Source organism: Streptopelia decaocto (assembly GCF_964273445.1).
Source record: "Streptopelia decaocto genome assembly, chromosome: 4".
NCBI classification, from domain to species: Eukaryota; Metazoa; Chordata; class Aves; order Columbiformes; family Columbidae; genus Streptopelia; species Streptopelia decaocto.
Genome location: NC_138658.1, coordinates 12,762,978 through 12,784,094, shown reverse-complemented (window position 1 = coordinate 12,784,094; position 21,117 = coordinate 12,762,978). Strand labels below are relative to the sequence as shown.

At 41.5% G+C, this 21,117-nt stretch overlaps 1 protein-coding gene across 1 annotated transcript in view; it reads right to left on the bottom strand.

Annotated features, from left to right (window-relative positions):
* FGF2 (fibroblast growth factor 2) overlaps positions 1-21,117 on the bottom strand; it is a 28,434-nt gene that overhangs the window by 6,504 nt on the left and 813 nt on the right. Inside the window, exon 2 of the mRNA XM_082050679.1 lies at positions 180-283. Within this exon, the coding sequence (XP_081906805.1) occupies positions 180-283 (104 nt within the window). The remainder of the gene's footprint in view (positions 1-179; positions 284-21,117) is intronic.

The window sequence follows — 21,117 nt, the reverse complement described above, 5'->3', positions numbered from 1 at the left end:
TCTCGTCATTGTTCAATTAACTCACAAAAGTTTTGCAGAGTTAATTTCTCCCTGATAAGTAACACACAGAGAAGTTGAGTAAGTCCTGCTGGAGCAGAAATTGCTCAATACAGAGCGAGGAGAGTACCCACCAATACAGATACACACATAGAGAACACACACGAAAAACTGCTGCTTACCAAGGCCAGCAATCTGCCATCCTCCTTCATAGCCAGAAAGCGATTTGCGCTGACACCTTTGATTGACACCACTCCTCTTTCTTCCGCTTGAAGTTGCAGTTTGACTGAGAACAAAAAACAAACAAAGGCAAAAGTAAATTTTCACTGCCCTTGTGGTATTTCAGTACTTGACTGCAAAGCCTACTGCTTCAAACCTAAAACCTGAGAAAGCCTGAGCTTCGGCTTGCAGTGAACATAGTAACCTTTCAACCTTTAGCTTTCTGATCCCATTTTTCATCAAATAAAATACTTCTTGCAAAGCAAGTAGCCACTGGCAACAACAAGCACAAGTTATGCTTCTATGTTCATCTCACATAAAAGCAATTTAAAAACCCTTAAAATGCCTTAAAGGACCACTAACAGCATAGTTGACTGCTCACAGAAAATGGGAATTTTTCACGGCAATTTTCTTAAGGAGATATTTCTTAATGTTCATAGAGCAGCGTCAGATATTGATGCGATTCTATACAGCTACATTGTCAGCGAGGCAGGAGTCTGGACTATGATAAAGATCATTCAGGACCACATCACTGTGGGAACTCACTCAGTGTTCTATAAGTTCCCAAAAGTATCAATTAGTTTACACCATACATCCAACAAGTGGTTAGAATGAACAAACCAAACTGCAAAAGTAGATGAGGACAGCAAAGACACAAGAAATGGTGTTACAGAAATCAGCAACATGAAAAGTGGGTTTATTTTAATCAAGTATTTAAATAAATGAACAGTCACGGTTGTTTGAAAATCTGTAAGGTCATATCACATAGCTTTATGCTACTGCCTGTGAATTAACACAAAGTCTGATTTTTCTAGCCACAAAGCAAACCCAGGAGTTTACACTAAAACACAAATGTTCTCCCTCTGCCTGCAGCTTGTTTCAAGCTATAAATACAAAGCAAAAGTGGTCCTAAATCCAGAAGAGCTGTTTGCTTTTTTTCTTCCCTGATTGTTCACATCCTTGCATTCAGAATGACAAATAAATCAAGCCTTTAAGTGGTTAAAACAGCAGAGCCAGGATGTTGCACCTATGCTGCATTTTGGTCCAACCTTAACAGGAATATCTGTGACATTGCCCCTCAAAGTTCAGGTTTTCCAAGCATTAGCTACACAGAACACGGAATACTACATTACAATAAAAAAACATAGAAAAGTCCATCAGACATCTTCTACATGACTTAAGTATTTATGGCTCAAAAGAAATCTAAACACTGTGTCGGAACTGACATTTTTCTGGAGGAGGGGCAAAAGGGAACAAATTACATGTTGTCCTAAACCTCACACAAGATCCTGTTCTACTGCCACCCTTTTGTACATCATCTCCTGCTGAAAACCTAACACTGATTATTTAAAACATTGCTTAAAAAAGGGGAAAAGGTCCATACAGCAACTAAAACGAGTTCTTAGGACTGCGTGGCTTGATATGTGGTCCTTCCCTTCCCAGCAAACATGTGCCCATTCCCCGCAGCTCCATCCCATGGAGCCAGCTTGCACGGGCAGTTTGATTCCATCCGATTTCTGCTAAAAACACACACCACCATTTCTGTAACAGTAGAACACATGAAGCTGGATCTCCACAACCCCTCGGTTTGCCTCTGTTGTGGATGGCCATCACTTCCAGCAAAACCCACACCCTCAAACCCCCTCACTCACGGAACAGCAATGAGAAGCCAGCGCAGAGGAGCATGAGCTTCTGTGCCCCACTGGGCTTTCATCTGCGGCTCCACGGAAGAGGAATTTTTAAGAGCAACCGTATTTCTGTAACAGGAAGCAAGATCATTGCAACACAGGCATCAAAAATGAGGAATAGCTGAGAAACAACTTCTCACCTTCTTGGGATGTATAAAGACAAAGAAGACTTGGACACAGAACCACAGCAGCTAAACAAGAAACAAGCAGCGTGTCGCAAGCTGGTACTGGTTATGAGTCCATCAGGTGTGAGAACAAAGGATGTGACTCATCTGGTGCGAGACTATCTGTGTTTCCAAACATGAAACAGACTGCAACTTCTCCCTTCTTACACATGAATCCCAGAAATTATTTTGGGAATTAGTTAAAAACATTTTCTCTTTGAACACTCTACACAGAGAACTCACCATGACAAAAGCCCAGCTAGAGGAACCAACAGCTACGCCCCATTTGTTCAGAAGGACTCAGCCAGGGACTCGCATCGGTTTGTGTTTGCCCATTTCTCTCTTTGAAGGGCTGATGCGAGACAGCAACCCCTGTTCACCCACACACCCAGTTCTGTACAGTGAGGCTGTTTTTGCAAAACCTGATGGGCAGCACTGAGACACATCACCTCAGACACAAGCTTCCTTCACCTACCTGCTTTTGCAGAGTATATTGTTTTTTCTATTTAAAGATGCAGTATTAAAAAGCTTGATCTTTCAAGCAACCAGAATAAATGCTTGAAGTGATCACAAATTTTGGGGTGGGAGCAGCTCTTGAGATCCAGAGGGGTGTTGCTGCTTATTTGGCTCTTAGCTGCAGGAAGAAAGAGATTTCTGCAATTCAAATGAAAACTTTATTGGTTTACTTCTGTTCCTCCTAAACACAGGACTGAAGAAACTCCAACAATATCAGGAACAGGAGATCTTTAGGATAATTGCCACAAACCCTTTTTTAAGTATTAAAATTATTTCATCTGATTTTTCCCTAGATACAGACAGATATCAGTAGGAGTTGCTAGTAAATCCAGTAATTTGTATACACAACTGAAGCCGTATTAATACAAATGCTCCACTCTAAAGAAGATTAAATGGTTTCTTACGAATTATGTGCCTGTTGCCATTTTGCACAAAGGAAAGGAAAAAAAGCCTCTCTCATAATTCACTAATAACCCCTGACTTCCAAGGAATACAGAAACCTCTGTAGTCATCAAAAGTTCAGCGAGATGTTTAATTTCATCCCAGGATGAAGTACGTAAAATGCAGCCCTCCCTGAGTTATTAAGCCAAAATCAGACTTGCGAACAGCTTCAAAAACCTTCAGTGCAACTCCTTGGCCTCTGGGGAAGCAACAATGCAGAGAAGTGCTCTGGGCAGGGACTGGGGGAAATGGGCTTTTGAGATGTGCCCAAGTATACCGCACATTAACAAGAAACAGCTGTGTAAAATAGCTGAAAAGTAATATTAATTACTGCAGTACAGACTTATTATGCTTCGTGACTTTCTCCTGACAAAAAAAGCATACCAACTCCTACGGCGTCATCCAGGGCCAGAAGTTCAGGTTCTGTAAAAATAAACTTTTAATACAGGTTTTTAAGGCCTGTAAAAATATTTGTATAGTTTGGAGAAGCTTGTGAAAAGTGTTACTTTTTTTTTTTTTTTAAAAAGGCAGAGTTTGAAAAGCACTTCAATACTGAAAGCCCCAAAAGCAACAATCGGCTTCACTGGTTTTTCCTCTCTAACTCAAAAAACACATGAATAAGCAAAGCCAAAATAGTAACATTAAGTTTTGCAAGTTTCAGACTTATTTTATTACTTTATTAATGCAAGGTAATTATTTGCCACAGTGTTATGTTGATGTGGAGATGCCAAAATATAATACAGCCTCGCTAATCAAACACATTTTGACAACGCAATCATCACCAGAAGCAACAGTTTTAGGTTTAAGCTCAATGCAACTCGGTGCAATCAATTGTAAGAGAAATGTAACACTTGACACTGATGATCCGTATCTTTTGTAGCCTTGAGGTCACTGATAGCAACAGTTCAGACACAGGCCATCATCTTAGATCTATTTGTAACATTTGTCTTCAGCATACTTGTACCTCAAAACCAGACCCATAAAAAGCTTGTATTCCAAAAAAGTAGCACAGATTGTTATGAAACAGCTCATCAACAGAGGGCCAAAAAGGCAGGTTTTCCCAGTTATTCTGGCAGGTTTTGGGAGGCCCCCTCCGGCCCGGCAGTTCGGCATTTCACCGTTCACGTTCCCAGCACGCCCTTTCATTGGTGATGGGCGCCAAGCGCAAGGCTGTGGTTGATGCCTGCTGGTTTGTGACAGCAGAGCACTCGGCACGCTGAGCAAACATCTTGAGCACTGAGGCCAAGTCATCACAAAGTTATGAAATAAAAAATGTCGTATCCCAATTATAACCCGTGCGAGCTTTATGCGCTGACAACTAAAAAGGACTCGGTAAATTTACTACTACTAAGGCTTTCTTTTGTATTTCTTCTTAACAAGCTGAAGTATGATCATCTTCACTTTTACTACCAAGTAAGAAGAAATGCAGGGCAAGATACACAATTTTTATTTCATGCTAGGGTAGAAACTCTGAGGAATAAGGATAAAGTGGTATCTTTGGGAAGATATTAAAAGGTTTAGAGAAGATTAATGAAATAAAGACAAAGTTAAGCACTGAACTATAATTCAGGAGATGGATTTAAAACCTTTGTCTGACACAACTTCTAATACCATAAGATAGGATTATAGAAGTATCCTAAATTCTCCTTTGAGCCATTTCCTTGTTCCTGTGTTCAGCACAATTACAAATCTTCTACCTGAATCAATTAACAAAACACAATTTATGGATATAACACGGTCTATAATACTATATTAAAGATTTTCCCAGAGAAAAGATACCAAGCCCAGAAGAAGATACTGTACAGCCCTCTCACAAGCTGGACAGTTAAAAGCACAAAACCAGACATGGCATCATAAGGTGGAAAGAGAACAAGCCAGATAAAGACAAAATTCTCAAACCAAAATTAAATTAATTGATAGATATTTACAGCTTTTGAGACAGAAAGCATTAAGCAAATTTTTAATCAGAAGGTGGTTGTCTAAAAGGCATCTGACTGAAATGCAAGAAATGCTCATGAAAGTTCCAATCAGAGGGAAAAGAAACACAATATCTGAAAGACACGATGAGCAAATCTCTCTTTGCTCGCCCTGCCTACGAAACCAGGAGATCCTGTCACACTCTTCTCCTTGGAAGCACATTTTCCAGTTCCTCTGTGCCGTAATAAACATGGGAGTAAAGTACCACTAGCCGTGCCCCAGCCCTTTCTCAGTTAACTCACACAGCAGCAGCGTACAAATATACAAACCAGAAAATTTTAACTATGGGTCCAAAATTGGGGTTTTTTTTTAAGTCACTCAGTTATCAATGAGTTTTTCTCAAATTTTGCAAAAGGATTCCCATACCAAAAAACTCACAAGCTGTTTGTCATCCTCTTGAACTGCAAAATGCTTTCCACAGGCAGACGGTGTCCAAATCCCGTCTCCAGCTGCTGAGGGCGGTGCATCCCATTCCCAGAGCACGGCAATTCTGCATCTGACAGCAGCCAAGCTAAAAGCTCACTGAGCCCCAGCTCTTCCACCAGGATCCGCAGCAACCGCTGCGCCTCAGTGCAACACTCGCAGCAGAGAATATCAATGCTTTGTCCCTGAAAGGCAGGTGAACCATAGCTGAGCCAAAATAAGAGAGGACTTAATCCTGTAAAAAATGTGACCGTGTTCATTTTTGACGGGACATTTTATTAGGGGCTGTGACTGGGAGAAAAAACATGAAAAAGGAGTCCTGACTTAGCACCCAGTTGTTGAACATTGTTAGAGGTATCATTAAAGACTGTTACACATACACAGCCTTCTAAAGCCATAAGGGTAATCTAATACTCAGAATTTCCAGTATTTATTTTACCATCATAAATCTTCTCACTTATAATACCGTCTACATCTCTATATGGCAGATTATCCAAAGAGCTACTTTTACCTATGGAGAATACCATTAACTAGGAAAACACATCACTTTGGATGTAGCTTGAGTAAAACTACTATGCCTCCCAGTACTATAAAATGGGATAGAGGGGAGACACTTCTTCTTCACAATTCACAGAGGCTGAGTTAAGAATACATACTCGCTAATGTTTTGGCTGAAGAACAATTCAAGCCACAGCCTAGTCTGAATTTCCACTGAAACCAGGACAATTTGTGGCATTAAAGGATGTTGAACCACACTGCAACATGCACCAGAACACCTGGGAGAGTTTTCCCCATGTTGCACTACACACAGCTTCTCCTGGATAAATACAGCTGTTCTGGAGCATGCCCATGACTATACAAGAATGTGGGGGCTTTTACCCTTAACACAAGGAATGTGCAGGTGCACTCTTTCCAACAGTGACACTTGGGCACAGGGATTTTTACCAGCATCTGAAAGGCAAAATGACTAAAGCGATATGTTCCTTTTTGTTGTAAGACAATTTACAGAAGATTGAACCTCTTCAAGACTGCTCCATGATGTATGATAGGTTCAACAGTTTGGAGTGGGGTTTTTTTAGATTGGGTCCTGATCCTGTGACATGTTAAACACAGACAAAACACTCCCTGCACCGATGTGTCCCTCCCCTGCAGCTGGCAGAGCTGCACAGGCAGGGATTTCTGCATGCAGTCATGTCACTAGTGGATTGTGGATGTAAGATTATAGTAACACATACATGACTATCCCTCTTTCATAGGATATATGGCCAGGACAGACTCACAAGTCGCAGGTTTACCTAGCTAGCATATTTGAGAGTTAAAAATGGGCACTTACTTCACTACTTGGTGAGACTTTTCTAAGAACATGAAAGTTGAAAAGTGGAATTCAATAGCATTGTGGATGGCAAGGTGCAAGATTGCTGTTAAGAACTTCTTAAAGAGCTCAGAAAAGTATTTCCAATGTCATTTTGCATACTGCAGAGGAGAAAAGAATTTTATGGACAAGTAGCACAACACAGACAGAAAAGATGCAGAGTACAGAAAATGTGTACATTTTCCAAAAGTTTTTCTGTTGCCCTAAGCGCTAGAAAAATTACACGTACAATGAAGACTCCAAAGTCCTTTCACAGTTCTCTCAACCCGGCAAAGCTTTTGTAATGGCCCAGACCAAATAATACTGCACTAACTTAAATGGTCCCAAATGATTTCATTGCTCTGCATCATAAAGAGTTTGGCCAAAAAAACTCCTTCAAAATTGGTTTCTTTAGAAGATCTTGGCAAAATCCAGCAACTTAATACTTTAGGAAAAGAGAGCTGCACATGTTGGAAGTTACTCGCTGCCGAGCTCGTAGTACCTTTCTCACACAGTCCCAGTCGAACGAACACGTGCTGGCAGACACAGAGAACAGCGCGTCCGGCCTCCTGCAGCAGGAGCCCTTTGCCTGGGGCAACCGGGCTGTGCGAAGCCACGTGCTATTATTTTACTTGGAGCAGCTGCGTTGGCGAAGATGTTGTGGGGCAGGAGTATGCCACAGTATCACTAAGGAAGAGGGAAAGCAAAGGTCATAGCGGGGGAAGAAAGCCACAGAAATACATAAGGAAAAATAAAAGATGGAGACATAAAGAGCAAACAGCAAGGCAAAGGGGCAGGGTAAGCGTGCAGTACATCAGGGTGCTGTACTGGGGCAAACTTGGCATGTCAGGTAGGTGGACTTTGAGATGTATTAGCCAAGTGGATTCCCAACATCCCCATCTTCCCACTCCTCCACAAAGAAACAGGAAATCTAACCACTGCATCAGAGAAACTCTAAAATAAAAACCATCAGCTCCTGGTTTTGGATACTCTTACACAGCAAATAAAGGTATGATTAAAGCCTAAACTAGACTTCCATTATAATCTACCTAGTAAAGATCACTACAAACAGACTTCAGTGCAGACTAAAACAGCAAATACCTAGTCATGGTCTCAAAAATCACTTAAAATTCGGGTCAGAAGGACCCTATCTAGCCCAGCCTCCTGCTCAAGGGTTTCCATCACTTCACAGTGAAAACTCTGCTGCCACATTTTCACTACTGTCAAACACACACACAACTTCAATCAAAGCTCACAAGGGTTCACTGACTTTTCCTGCAGGCACAACCACGGTGCCCCACTGCAGCATCACTTTTAAGACCCTGCAAGAATGTGAGTGAGATACAACATTTTGTCAAGAGGACTCTGGGCCCAAAACCATTGATCGGCCAGTGGTCCAAGAGATTATTTGGAGTTTGCAAACATGTCAACAGCAAATGCACCCCTTGCCCAGACACAGCAACGAACAGCAGTTTATGGACCCTGGAAAGACGGGAGGAATCTTCATGCTATTTCAACGCATGTTTTCATTAACATACAGCCACTTCATTTGAACTAAAAAGGTCATTAGCAAAACACCTCTCACTTGGTTTACAAGAAGGGAGAGTTTCTGTACCTCCTGAAAAACCCCAGGCTGCACGTCTCTGGATCAATGACTAGCATTACTACAGTCTCTGCTGTGGAAAAGCTAAAGCCAAGCCAAAGGCTCAGGGCCCATCTCCAACATATTTGCAGAGGCCCTGTAAGGAAAATCCTTCCATGGGGCCCCTGAATGACACTGCGGTGAAGCTACCGCGCCAGCTCCCCATCCGTCGTCCTCCCGCACCCCCGTGCCCGCAGAAAAGAACAAAGCAGCAACTATTTTGCGGTCTCACTGCTGCAGAGGTAGATCACCTCTGGAGGGAAGGAGAATCAGACATGCAAGAAAGTGAGGAAATATAACCAAAAAGTGGGGAAATATAACAATCAACAATGCTTTTCTAAATGCAACACTCTGCGACTGAATTTCCACTCCTGCATACTCTGTGGCTTAAGCTGGACGATTCCTTCACGCTTAGGGGCAATGTCTATTCCCAGTCAGGTGTCCAAGCAAGACACACAGAGTCAGGCGTGTTTGCTCCACACCTAACATAATAAACCCTCCCAAACCCAAGGGCAGGTTCATCCGAGAGACACATGCATGTACACACACACACACACACACACACAGATTAAACATCCCCATTCTGGCATTTCCAGAGCCAGACAAAGCTGCCCTTGTGGGTCTGATCCAAACCTCAGCCCATGAGCTGGTGATGCCTACTGTAATGTATCTCTAGGAATCAGAAACATCTTTGGCTCTGTCCCCCCACATCTAGGCTCTGACACTTTTTGATGTCTCTTTCTGGAAGCCATATTAAGCACATTAAAATCTTCTGCTAAGCAATAAGCTTTGCATTGACATACGAGGCATCCCCAGTCTTGAGACTGCAAACACTCTCGCTTTCATAGCCCCATTGTAAAGCAACTGTGCCATCGGCGGAGCTGCTGAAGTACATGCTGCCTAAACCCTGGAACGTACGTGTGGGGAAAAGGCAGAAATACATATGAAAAACAGCAAGGAGCCTCAGCAGAAGAGGTGGTCTTTTCATGAACAAAACCCACAGAACAGCAACAAAAACAATCAAGCAAACGAAGTGTCTCACTGAGAAATAGTGAGTCACGCTCCCATACAAAGGCACATTGCTTTGCTTTTGCATGACAACATTGTAAGTGTATCTTTTTCCTTTTTGCCAGCCAGAGGCATAAAACCACTTGCAGACAGACCTACGGTCTTCAAAATGTAAACATCTACAAGAATAATATACACTTCTGAAATATCAACACTTCAAAAAGTTCCGGTTACACTTACAAGTAAATCCAAGGCTTTAAACAAAATAATAACTTGTGTAACTGTATATCGACCCACTAACCTAGTCTGCTGTTTAACATGGACATTCACAGATCTTAAGAGTTTTAATCTTTTTAAGTAGTTCAAACACTGAATACAATGAAAATTATTTCCTTGTTCAGGTTCTTCATTTATTCTCATTTATATCTTAACCCAAGCTCCTATAAATATCCAACTCCATCTAACATATACCTATCACACTGCGAGTCCTCCCCCAGAAACAGTGATTACCAAATACACAGCATCCTCAAATGCTCCCTATAAATTTCATATAAAGGATAGCAAAATCATCCTGCAGAAGAATAATTTCAGAATAATGTGACATACAACTTCTCTGGCAACAGTCAGGCTTAGTGCTCCTTGCTTAAATGCCCACGTGTAAAACATGAACAATTACGTTTCTTCATTTCACACAGCTTGCACAAACCAATTGATCAAACTTCATCGGGTCCTTTAAAAGTTAAAAGCACTAGAGTTTCTGTATTTTGCTTACAAAACACAACTTGGGTATTTTGTGCTGTGATTGCTTGGCATTAAGGATTTCAAACACCACAGACCACAAGTACCCGATGGTATAAAATGATTCGCCCTACCTCGCTGCCACACTGTTTGCAGTTTCTTTGTCGCTGTAGATGAGCCGACTGCATCGCTTAAAGTCAAGGGGCCAAATCCATGCAGAAAGAACTAGTAACTTTACCAGAGGACGACTTCCTTCATTACTGGGTAGGGGTCATAAAGCCTAGTCTCTGAGTTACCGATACCTTTACTTCAAATTCTTGATTTAGAATTTGAGGTTTCCGAATGAAGGCATTTAATGCATGTTCACACATGTTTTTCAGGACTTTTCTCAAAGGGCTTTTCGTAACAAGGGTACAGTAATCCAGCATGTTTCTTTAAACTGCTTTCACTTCATTTAGTATTCACAGAAGTCCATCGCAGAATAACCACTTTCAGTTGCTCAGCTTTAGAACAAAGCTGGTACAGCTGTTTAGCCAACATAACAATGTCACTGACTAATATCAGAAGACACGTACAGACCTTGCAGAATTTCGGCTCTTTGTGTTTACCGTGCATTCACTTATCTCTGTAACTACGACCTGTTTTTCACCTGCAGTAAAATAAACATACAAAAACAGGGACAACCTGATACAAGGCCAAAAATGTGATTTCAGAAGACAGAGAAGGTAAAAAATATCATTTTTAAAAGGTATTTTTAGCACTCCTTCACACAAGTGTTCAGTAGTACACAGTATTTTGGAGCCGTAACTGATGTCGGAGCAGTGGATAACGGATTTGATGCGATAAAAGGAAAACGCTGCCCGAGCAGTGGTGAGAAATTGCCAGCCCATCAACATAATAGGCTTTAGTGTCACAGGTGGAATGGAAAAGCTCAATTTTAGAAATGCCAAGAAGAACCGGCAAACTGGATTTTAAGAGAGTCTGAAGCACAGAGGAACTGCATCGGGCACCAGCGAGATGGCATAGCCCACAGGGCAGGAAGAAATAACAAGCTGACAAGGAGGAGTTCCTATGAATTAAGTTGCCCTTTAGAGTAAATTACTCTTAATCTGGCCAAAAGGTTAAGAGACAGTGACTGTGTGGGGTTTGAATTTCCCCCACCTCCCACACCAATGAAAAGATGACTTACCAGAATTAATCAGTCTTTAATAAATATTTGCAAAAAGTCAACTAAATAAAACCCACAATCAAAATCCATACACATACAGTACTGTACTGGTGCCTGTTCACCTAGTTTACTGCAAGGACAATGCAAGGACATTAAGCCTGGAGACTTACTTCATCCTCCATCTATTTTATCCCCTTCCATCAAGCTGTGTGTATCCACCCTATGCTGACATTTAAATAATGCATCCACAGGGGAACAGCATGAGTTGCAACTAGGGACAACAGCTGTCAGTCACTGCTGACCTAGAACTGTAGTGAACCAGAGTCTTCACAAAAGTTGCTTTTTGAGTGCAGCCGCCTTTGAGTATAAAGAGTTTTTCTTTGTAAAAACCCCAATTCCCTAACACCGGGAAAAAAAAAAAAAAGGCAGAGTGCATTTTTAGACTTTTCCTTCAAATATCTGGGTAACAGATACATTTACATTTCACATTTACAGCCCCCTACGACCACTTAAAGGAGGCAGACTGCATCCACTGTGGCACCCAGTCTATACTGGGGAGCCAAGACCTTGGGTCTGCAGGACCACAGCAAGAGGGATCAGGCTGTAGTCACTTCCCCAGTTCTCTGAATAAAAACCCACTGCTTATTCTGAATTCCTTCATACTGTACTAAGGCAGCACACGAGTATTTTCCTGACAAGAAAAGAGAGAATCACCATCTGCAGCTTGGAAGAATGTACTTGGCTCCCTGCTGCTTCAGCCAGACCATTACTAGTACTCACTGTGCTGGTTCCAATCTATTTGTTGAGTTAAATCTCCACACCGCTCCAGGCTTCAGTGCAAGAGCACACTCCCAAAGTACACCACGGCTACAAGCACCAGCGGTCACGCTGCCTCGATCAAATCAGAAGGCAGGCCAGATGTCTCTCAATCCTAACAATATTTTCTCTTAATATCACAGAGACAACACTGATCCATGTTGTTAGAACTTGATCACTGACATTCAGCCTCATTTTGAGACACCTTGCTCTGATCTTCAACATCAATAGTAACACCTTGCAGTCACTTGTACTAGCTCAAGGCCAGACAGTTAACTGCTCTGGAAGACAATGCTTCTCAAAGTAGAAAAGCAAGCCAAGGTTGGGGCTGAAACCAAAACTGGCAGCATGGGACAGTTCTGTGGACCTCTTCAGTTTTTCGGAATTCCTTCATTTCTAAAGACACAAGCATTGTAGGTCTTTTTCCTCAGTTTTCCTCAACGAACTACATTACTGTAAGTAAACATCCATAGTGATTCTGTAAACATCTATAAAACCACAAAATGAATCTTCCATATTTACATATTCAGAAGCATGGCCAGATGCACGTTTAGTTTATTCATCCCAATTGCTCCACTACAGCCAGAGGAACCCAATGAACTGAATCCACACACTATTTCCCAGAAACCGCTCAGTCTAACAAGCCTGTGCAGCAGGACACCGCAGGTGACTTCCGAACTGAGATGACAGCCTCTCCCCATATTTCCTCTAGATGACCCTCACCGGCTGCTTCCTCTCAGTAAAAAATGCTTTTGTTTTTGTATCCATCTCTGTTCCCGTAGGTATCAACAGGACTGAGGAGAGTATTGCACAAAACTACTCTACAAGGGTGATTATCTACATCCAGAAATCTCAGTCTCACTACCGGTCTTCCCAGAGTTGTGGGACTATATTAACACTAATTGTAATATGGTCCTAAAATTACTACTCTAACCTGAAATGTAACATAGGTGATGACTGCATGGACACTGTTCATTCTCTTCAAGTCATCTATCAAGGAAGATGCTGTGATGCCCACACACTTGAGTGTGTTAAGGGCATCCTTTATCAGCAAAAATCACCGCGGTCTTGCACCATCACAGAATGGCAACAGAACATCTAATAAAACAAATCAGCATGATTTGGAGACGGACACCAGGTAATGCGAGCACGAGGCTGGGTCAGCCTGAAAGCAGAAAGAGCCAAGAAACAGACTGCAAGTACTTTCTAGCTGTATCACAGTTCATATCTGTCCTTGCTTTTACAAAACACATCACCATGCAGTATTTCATAGCTGTGAGTATCAGGCTTTTGTGATTTGCACATTGCAGCTGGAATCCTAATAATTTCTATTTTATGAGATCTGCTAAAGTCTCAACACAAAGAAGCAAGCTAACAAGCTCCACAATACAAGAACATAATTTCACCACATTGCCACTGCAAATGGCTACGGAGTCTAGTTCCCACTTCGCCCTTCCATAGTACCATCAACATCTTTCTCCTTTGAATCACTCCAGCGATGTGATTTAAAGCTCCAAAAGTCAAACATGACTGATAAGTTCATACAGGATCACTCAACCAGAAGTGTACCATGACAGCTTGTGCACGACATCCTCCACCCAACTTTGTAGACATCATCTCATTTATATTCTCGGACAAGCATATCAGGCTCCAGTCACAATCTGACCCTACCCTGAACAAACAAATACGTAAGAAAATAATCCTGAAATGCCATAAGGCTCCAAACAGTCGCCCTTTAAATATTTTTATTGAGAAGTCAGGAGGCAGCAGAGAAGGCAGACAGGAACTCACGTTTACCCATATGTTGTCAGAAAAGACATTACCGAAAATGGCAAATACAGAAACACCTGCTTTATTTTGAAGTGTACGGTCTTGAACAGATACTGATAAAAGGATATTAATTCTCCATGAGAATTAAAATGCAACCGCTTTACTGACTTTTAGACTTCACAAGTCATGCCATAAACATTTCAACTATCACTTGCTATAGATATTCAATCCACAGACTTCACGCAAATATATTTTTTTTCAGTAACAGTAACTTGATTCTCAGGATAGCCTTTATTTCAAAACTGGATTACATTAACATTATATAGCCTGTTTTCTTTTGACTAGATCATTGGACTAAACATGCTGCCACCGACTATCAAAAAGCTACATTGTTTCTAGAGTTATTAACCAGTTAATTACAACTGATCACCTCTCAAGTATTCTTAAACAACAGATGAAAGGTGATCCCAGAGCAATGTCGCCAAGAGCGCTAAAAACCATAATAATCAAAATACAAACTTCAGTCTTCTTTTAGTCAGATTAGAAGTTATAGATGGATTCGTGGATTTATTTCAAACTGCCTGTACAAATGAGGAAATAGCAGAAAAATCATTTTCTGGAGGGAAAAAAAAGGAAGAAAAGGGAAAAAAAAAAGCTCAGAGAAAAACTTTAATAGAATCTCTTGTTACACGTTTCATTTCAGCATGTTAACAACTTTAAGTATATAGCAACCACTGGATAATTGTTTTTTAAGACTGCTTGCCACATATGTAATCCAAAGGGGTTGGGAAAAGCTTACAGAAACAGAATGTCACTGAAAAGATCACGATTTAAAATTCAGGCTGAGATACTGATTAATTAAAGGGCATTTAAACAGAATTCTGCCAAAAAAAAATACCCTGCAGTGGAACAATCTCCTGTCTTTTAGAAAAGATGATAGATGTATTCTGTGGAAACTGAACATGAGAAAAGAGCATTTTTCTGGGTTCTGCCTTCCAACATCTTTTGAACCCTGTGACTGTTAATTCTACTGCCAAAACCAGCGCTGCATCTCTTCTTGCCCAATTCAACTGTCTGTGCACTTGGCACTTCTCTTGCTTTTATTACGGAATACAGAACTTGAACCTGCTTTTATTGCAGACAATTAATCTGAACACCTTTTAAACATCTTTGGTAATAGGCACCAAATACTTTAAAAAAGAAAAAGGAGGAGGAAAAAAAAAAAAAGGAAAAAACCAAAACACAACCCTACAGTTTTTAACCAACTGCAATTTGGTCTCTTAATCTTGCATGTCAACAGAAATAATATCTTTTAAAAAGTTACTAATATAGTTCACCTTCTGTAAAATGATTTTAAATACATCTCCAACACACGATAAACTTTTTCTTAGAATAAGTTGCACAAAATTTAAGCATTTATTAGCCAAATAAAAACCATTAGCAGACACCTGATCTCATTTTCTTGTGAGCAATTCAGGAATATGCAGCTCTGTTTCATCAAGATGACAAATGTCACCAAGTCTTCATTCTGACTTCACTAAACATCATATGTGTATCACTGCAGTTTCTACCAAAAGCCTTAGTCTACCCGTATAAGGGGAGCATAAAGACAGCTTTTGCAAGAACCTGCAAGTTATGTGACTATCTCCATAATTTGTCCATATACTGTCAAACTATTATACATTATCTGTGTTTGTCTTATTTTTCAGCCATGGATGTGCAACTGCGAAGCAGGAGTTGGACTGTTTCTTTTGTAATCAAGAATATGTAACTACCTACAAGCACTCCCCATCTCCAAAGCCCATGAGAAGATTTAAGGGCTAAACCCTGCCCTCTAGTGTACCTGGGGATGGCAGTGCCTTGGGAACCTTCCACACTCTTCCAACAGCCCTTTCCAAACCAGGCAGAAACAGCTGGGAGAGACAGGACAGTTCATTGCCCACCAGAAACACCTCGTTATTTGCCTTTTCTGAGTGTACCCACTCCTCAGTCACACACCTTCGGAGGGTAAGACTCACCAAAACCTGGGCAAGAGGATCAGCAGACACGACAACAGAGGAGAGAATGTCCTCTATTGAACAGCACATGTCCCTCAGCGTGCCCAGCCAGCACAGCTGCTCTGTCCCTCACCTAATTAATTTAATAAATTTACCCTGCAGGACCATGCATGAAAACAGCATGATGGTATTTCTATGATTAAATAAGCAAAAGACACAAAGGAAACACATTCTGAATTTTTTTTTTTTTTTTTTGGGGGGGGGTGCTCTCTGCTACATCATTCCCTAAAACCAGCTAGATATGAGAGCCAGGAGGAATTTCTGTGTTGACTCTGTCACAAAGCACTAGTATTTGGCAAACCAGCTCAGGTCTGTGCAATAGATCAAAAGTAATGCAAAATTAGTCTGTTTTTAAACAGATGAGGGTAGAAGGCATATATTTGGACATTTAGGGCCAGGTTTTCACAAAAAAGCCAACTCTCACCTAGTGCTAAGATTTAGAAGAGGATGCCCTGTCAATAGCTCCAGACACGTCTGTGGAACACTGCAATGGGGGAGGAGATCTTCTGAGTCCCGTATAACTTATGCACATAACCAGGTATTGAACCATCATAGTAAAACACTTGACATTTGCTCAAAGTTTTGTTTCTGAGGATCACTATTAGTTCCTCTATTCACAGGAAATAATTTCTTGACTAAGCTGGTATTCTCTACAAGTCTGCATATCCGTCAATATGGTCTTTTCAAAACATTTACAGTGTAACCATTTAAACGTTAAGATTTTTACTTGTATCATACACAACATTAGCAACCAGGTATGAAAGAACTTTCTTCAGAAGAAATTTTCCTGGACCAGTATTAGCCTATTTTACATTTTCTTGAGCTATTTGTGGAAGACTAGCCGGCTACCGAGCAGGAAGAATGTACTTCAGACATCTGCAGGGCTGACAAGAGCTCATGCTGCTGAATCCTTTCCGAGTGACAGACTGGAGCCTTGTCACCTCATTAACAAGTGGACGAGAACAGCTCGGGATTCCTTGGACGCCTTGGTTTACGCTCACCATAAAATAAAGCTGCTTGAGAAATTATGGAAATATATAAATGCCAACCATTCCTCAATGAGGGAAACTGTGAAGGGAACCAGCTGTGCTATTAGACGTTTTCTAAAATGTATGGATAAGCGTTGCCTTTCCATTCCCCTCACTTTTCCCCTTCACCGACACTGTGGCCTCTTTGAGGCAAACACCTCTGGAGACTTTCTAAAAGCCTTTCCAGAAAGACCGTGTTCTTTGTACTTTTTCCAGGACATAAATCAAAAGTTGTCGATCAAGAACAACAACAAAAGACACATATTTTTTGTTGTTTTGCTTTAAGCAACAAAACTCTAAGAAAGTGCCTTCTGTTCCTGGTTCTTGTTTGTCTGAAATGTACCTCTTCCAGGGAAAAAAAAAACAGCAGAAGTCCCCAGGGTGTGTCCAAAGGGGCACTTCACTGAAGTCACTGTACAACACACATCAGATGTGGCAATATCAACCACGTAAGACGTATTGTCCTGTTTTTCAGCTGTGTGAATCATGCGATTCTGACCCTCCAGCACGCAGGACGTAACCTTCCATTCCCAATTTCACTGACGACATTATTATGAATAAAGGATCGTGAATGGGGTGAGTGTAAAACAGTCAAAGCTCTTGCTGCCATGACATAAAACAGGCCATATACTCCGAACAAGTTGTCCTTTGTATTAAAGGCAGAAGGGGGTGAGCAAAAAAGGGCATGGATAATGGAAATTTGTTTACAGTATTAGATTTTGGGTTGAAACATACGGAGTCAGTCATTTGCCCTCTAAAATAAAAACTTCCTTTAAAAGTAAAAATGAGGATGTGTTAATCAAATGCTATTTTGTGTAATTAATTCATAAGAATAGCAGCTACCACAAGAATCTCTCCTAACTGTCCTTTAATTAGTTTTCTAAACTAAATTCTCGGCAGCCATTATATTTCTTTTCTCAAAACCATCTTACAAAAACCTTTTACTTAAATAAATGAAACACCATGAGTTATTTTGAGGTGTATATTTTCTTTGGTGTTTTTTGGTTGGTTTTGTTTGTTTGTTTTTTAAAAGTCTTTTCACGTTGTCCCAAGATTTATTGCCATCTGCCATGCCAACGCGACCTGCCAGGCATACCACAAGATTTCACAGGGACGTCCACAGAGCAGCATTCACCAGGTCAGAGTTCAGCATCGCGCAGATTCGTATCAAATGACGTATTTACAACAAAGATGCTAGGGACGTGAACCATGTAATGCCACAGCAACATGCTTTGCTGACGCTTCAAGCACTGATATCGCCACTTCTCAGAACTAGAGTTCTTCCAAGCCAAAATAAAAATGCAATAAACAAAACAACAGAAACATGGAACAAAGAGTTGTCTGATAACGAGGAAGGGAGGAGGGAGGGAGGCAGTCCCTGAGTAGTCCCATACAACTGCCTCCACGGAGTTGCACAGCAGCGGCCAAGGGAGCAGCTGGGGCACGGTCATACTCGTCTGCATACGCACACTTGTCGGCAGTGAGTCCCACCAGTCCTACAGCTGTTTCACACTTACAAATCATTCTTTCTAAATAAGGGGATTTTCTGCAGATGGCCAGAGAGTGTGAAGCTCACGGGTACCTGAGGAGCTCCCCGGCAGCTGATTTTCTGCAGTACAGGGCACAGGCCACGTCAGTCATTTAAAATTCAGGTTTTCCTTTACCTGTTGCCTCCACTCACTTAATAGGAAAAAGGGTAGGAAAACAGAAGGTTTTCAGAGAGGAAAACAAGGGAAAATACTACTTAAGATTAGATAGTACTGAAGTGGCAGAGAAGGTAAGTTCTACAGAGACAAAACGAAGCCAGAAAGAAAGGACAGCAAAAGTAAAGCTATAGAGCACAACAGAGAAACTCGAAAGGGAAAGGCACGGCATGGAAAGATTAAGGCACTACCACCAACAAGATGATTTGAAAACATAATTCAGTACTACAAAAGCAGCATGTGAAGTCAGTTAAAATTCTTACCATTGATAAGGCTCAACAGGAAGACAAAAGACACATTAGAAGGACATGCGAACATAACACTAGAATTGCTCTGGCAGAACGGCTAGTACTAGTTTTCCTTGCAGAATAATAATTAAATAAAAAAGGGGGGGGAGGGGGCAGGAAATGATGGCAGGGAAGCTCTATGATGAAAAAGGTGACAATGACCAACACCACCACCACTCAGGGCATCTAGCCCCAGCCAGGTGAGCACAGAACAACAGGCACCACTACTGGCACCCATCACCACAAAAAGCAGAGTACTGAATGAGGTAGCACCTGAGAGCCATGGCAATGTCTGGAGACCCAGCTTCAGCCCTGTACATCCCCAACTCAACATCATCTCCCTTTGCAGCAAATTTCCAGCACATTCTCATTACTACTTCTAGGGGTGAGATAACAGGTTTGAAGAACTAATGAGACTTATTTCCTGTAAGAATTCCCATATTTCCCAAATATAAAAGGCTAACACAAGCCAAATACATTATTGTACACTTTCCAGCACAGACTTGCTCCTGTGCAGTAACTGACTGGTATGTGTAAAAACCAAATCACTTATGTATATGGTAAATTAATGCTTTGCTTTAGGTATCAACATTCAAAAAGCCCCCATACAATAACTGACTGCATTGTATTGGCAATAACTATACTTTGTTACTATTCACCACAAGGTCATCTACATTTCCCTTTAAGCCAGTATCTAAGAAAGAGACTGAAGTGCAACCTGGCAATACTGTTATTTGGGAACAATCTGTTACAGTATTTCTTTGGAATTTTAAGAAAAGTGTTTTTGCAAATGGTAATGTCCAAACTGGCAAGTAACTTTAACAACTTTTTGTCTGTCTCCTCACTTCCTTCTCCTCTTCATCCCCTGACTTAAGTCCCCTCTGTGCATCTATCACTCAGAGGACAGGTGCAAAAGAGATGAAGAATCACAGTAAGATATTTCACCTGCTCTTTATACCAGGCACCTGCAGACAGGCCACTGCCTGGTCGAGGTGCATACATTGTATAAGAACAAGCTTTCTCAAACCAGGAATCGAATTGAGGTTGTCTGACAGAGAGCTATACAGCAATTCCTTTTACCTGTTTTGAAGGAAATACCTCATGGGCATTTTGAAAACTTGCCAATTTTTCTACAAAAACTCCATGCTCAAGACTTCCAACACATTCTGAGGTCTGCAAAAAGGCATTTTGTTTGTGGGACAAAGAACAGCCTGCATTTGTAATAATGACGTGCCCCGTGGTCCCTGTGAGACGGCCTGTCAGAGAGCAGGCACTGAACACCGCCGAAGGCAGCGGCCAGCTCGGGTCACAGACCCTCAGACCACGCTAACCACTGAACCATGAGCTGTGCTCCCAGCTCAGGAGCCGCTTCCTCCCTCAAAACATCAGGTATCAGAGGACAAACTGCTTCTAGTGAAATCTACAGGTTTTATCTGCATTTCACCTTGTCTTAATTAAGTTTGTTTGGGTTTTTTAATAAAGACATACAACTTTTTAAATCAAAAAGGTGTTTCGGCGGCACTTTGTTGTAAGTTTGCAACAGGCTGCCCAGGGCAGTGGTGGAGTCACCATCCCTGGAGGTGTTCAAAAGGTGTGTAGATGAGGTTCTTAGGGACATGGTTTAGTGCTAGAATTAGGTTATGGTTGGACTCGATGATCCTGAGGGTCTCTTCCAACTGAAATGATTCTAAGTGCTCTCTGTTTCCCTCAACAGATTTACACCTCTCTTCCTAAGAGTACTTCTGTGCTAAGAGTACTTCTATTCACAACAACTTACCAGCACTGGAAAAAAAAACAACCTTCTTTCTACCTTTATGCAACCACTGTATTTACCACTGCTGTGTAAAGCAGTGAAGTGCCATTATGTCCATTTAAGAGCCATGCAAACAAACTCAGAGACCTTCAAGCACGTAAGCATATTTTAGTGCATTTGACAAGGTCTGGAGTGCAGCAGGTTGAACGAGAAGATGCCAGCAAGAGTTTGCACCAGGACACCCCACAAGTGCCGATGTGGTACCCAGCTGTGGAAAGCCCATCACAGTTTGGAGCCACCAGCTGCCCCAGCAGACCCCGGCCGCTCGCACCACCTGTCAGCAGCCCCACCGGGCCGGCCCAGAGCCGCAG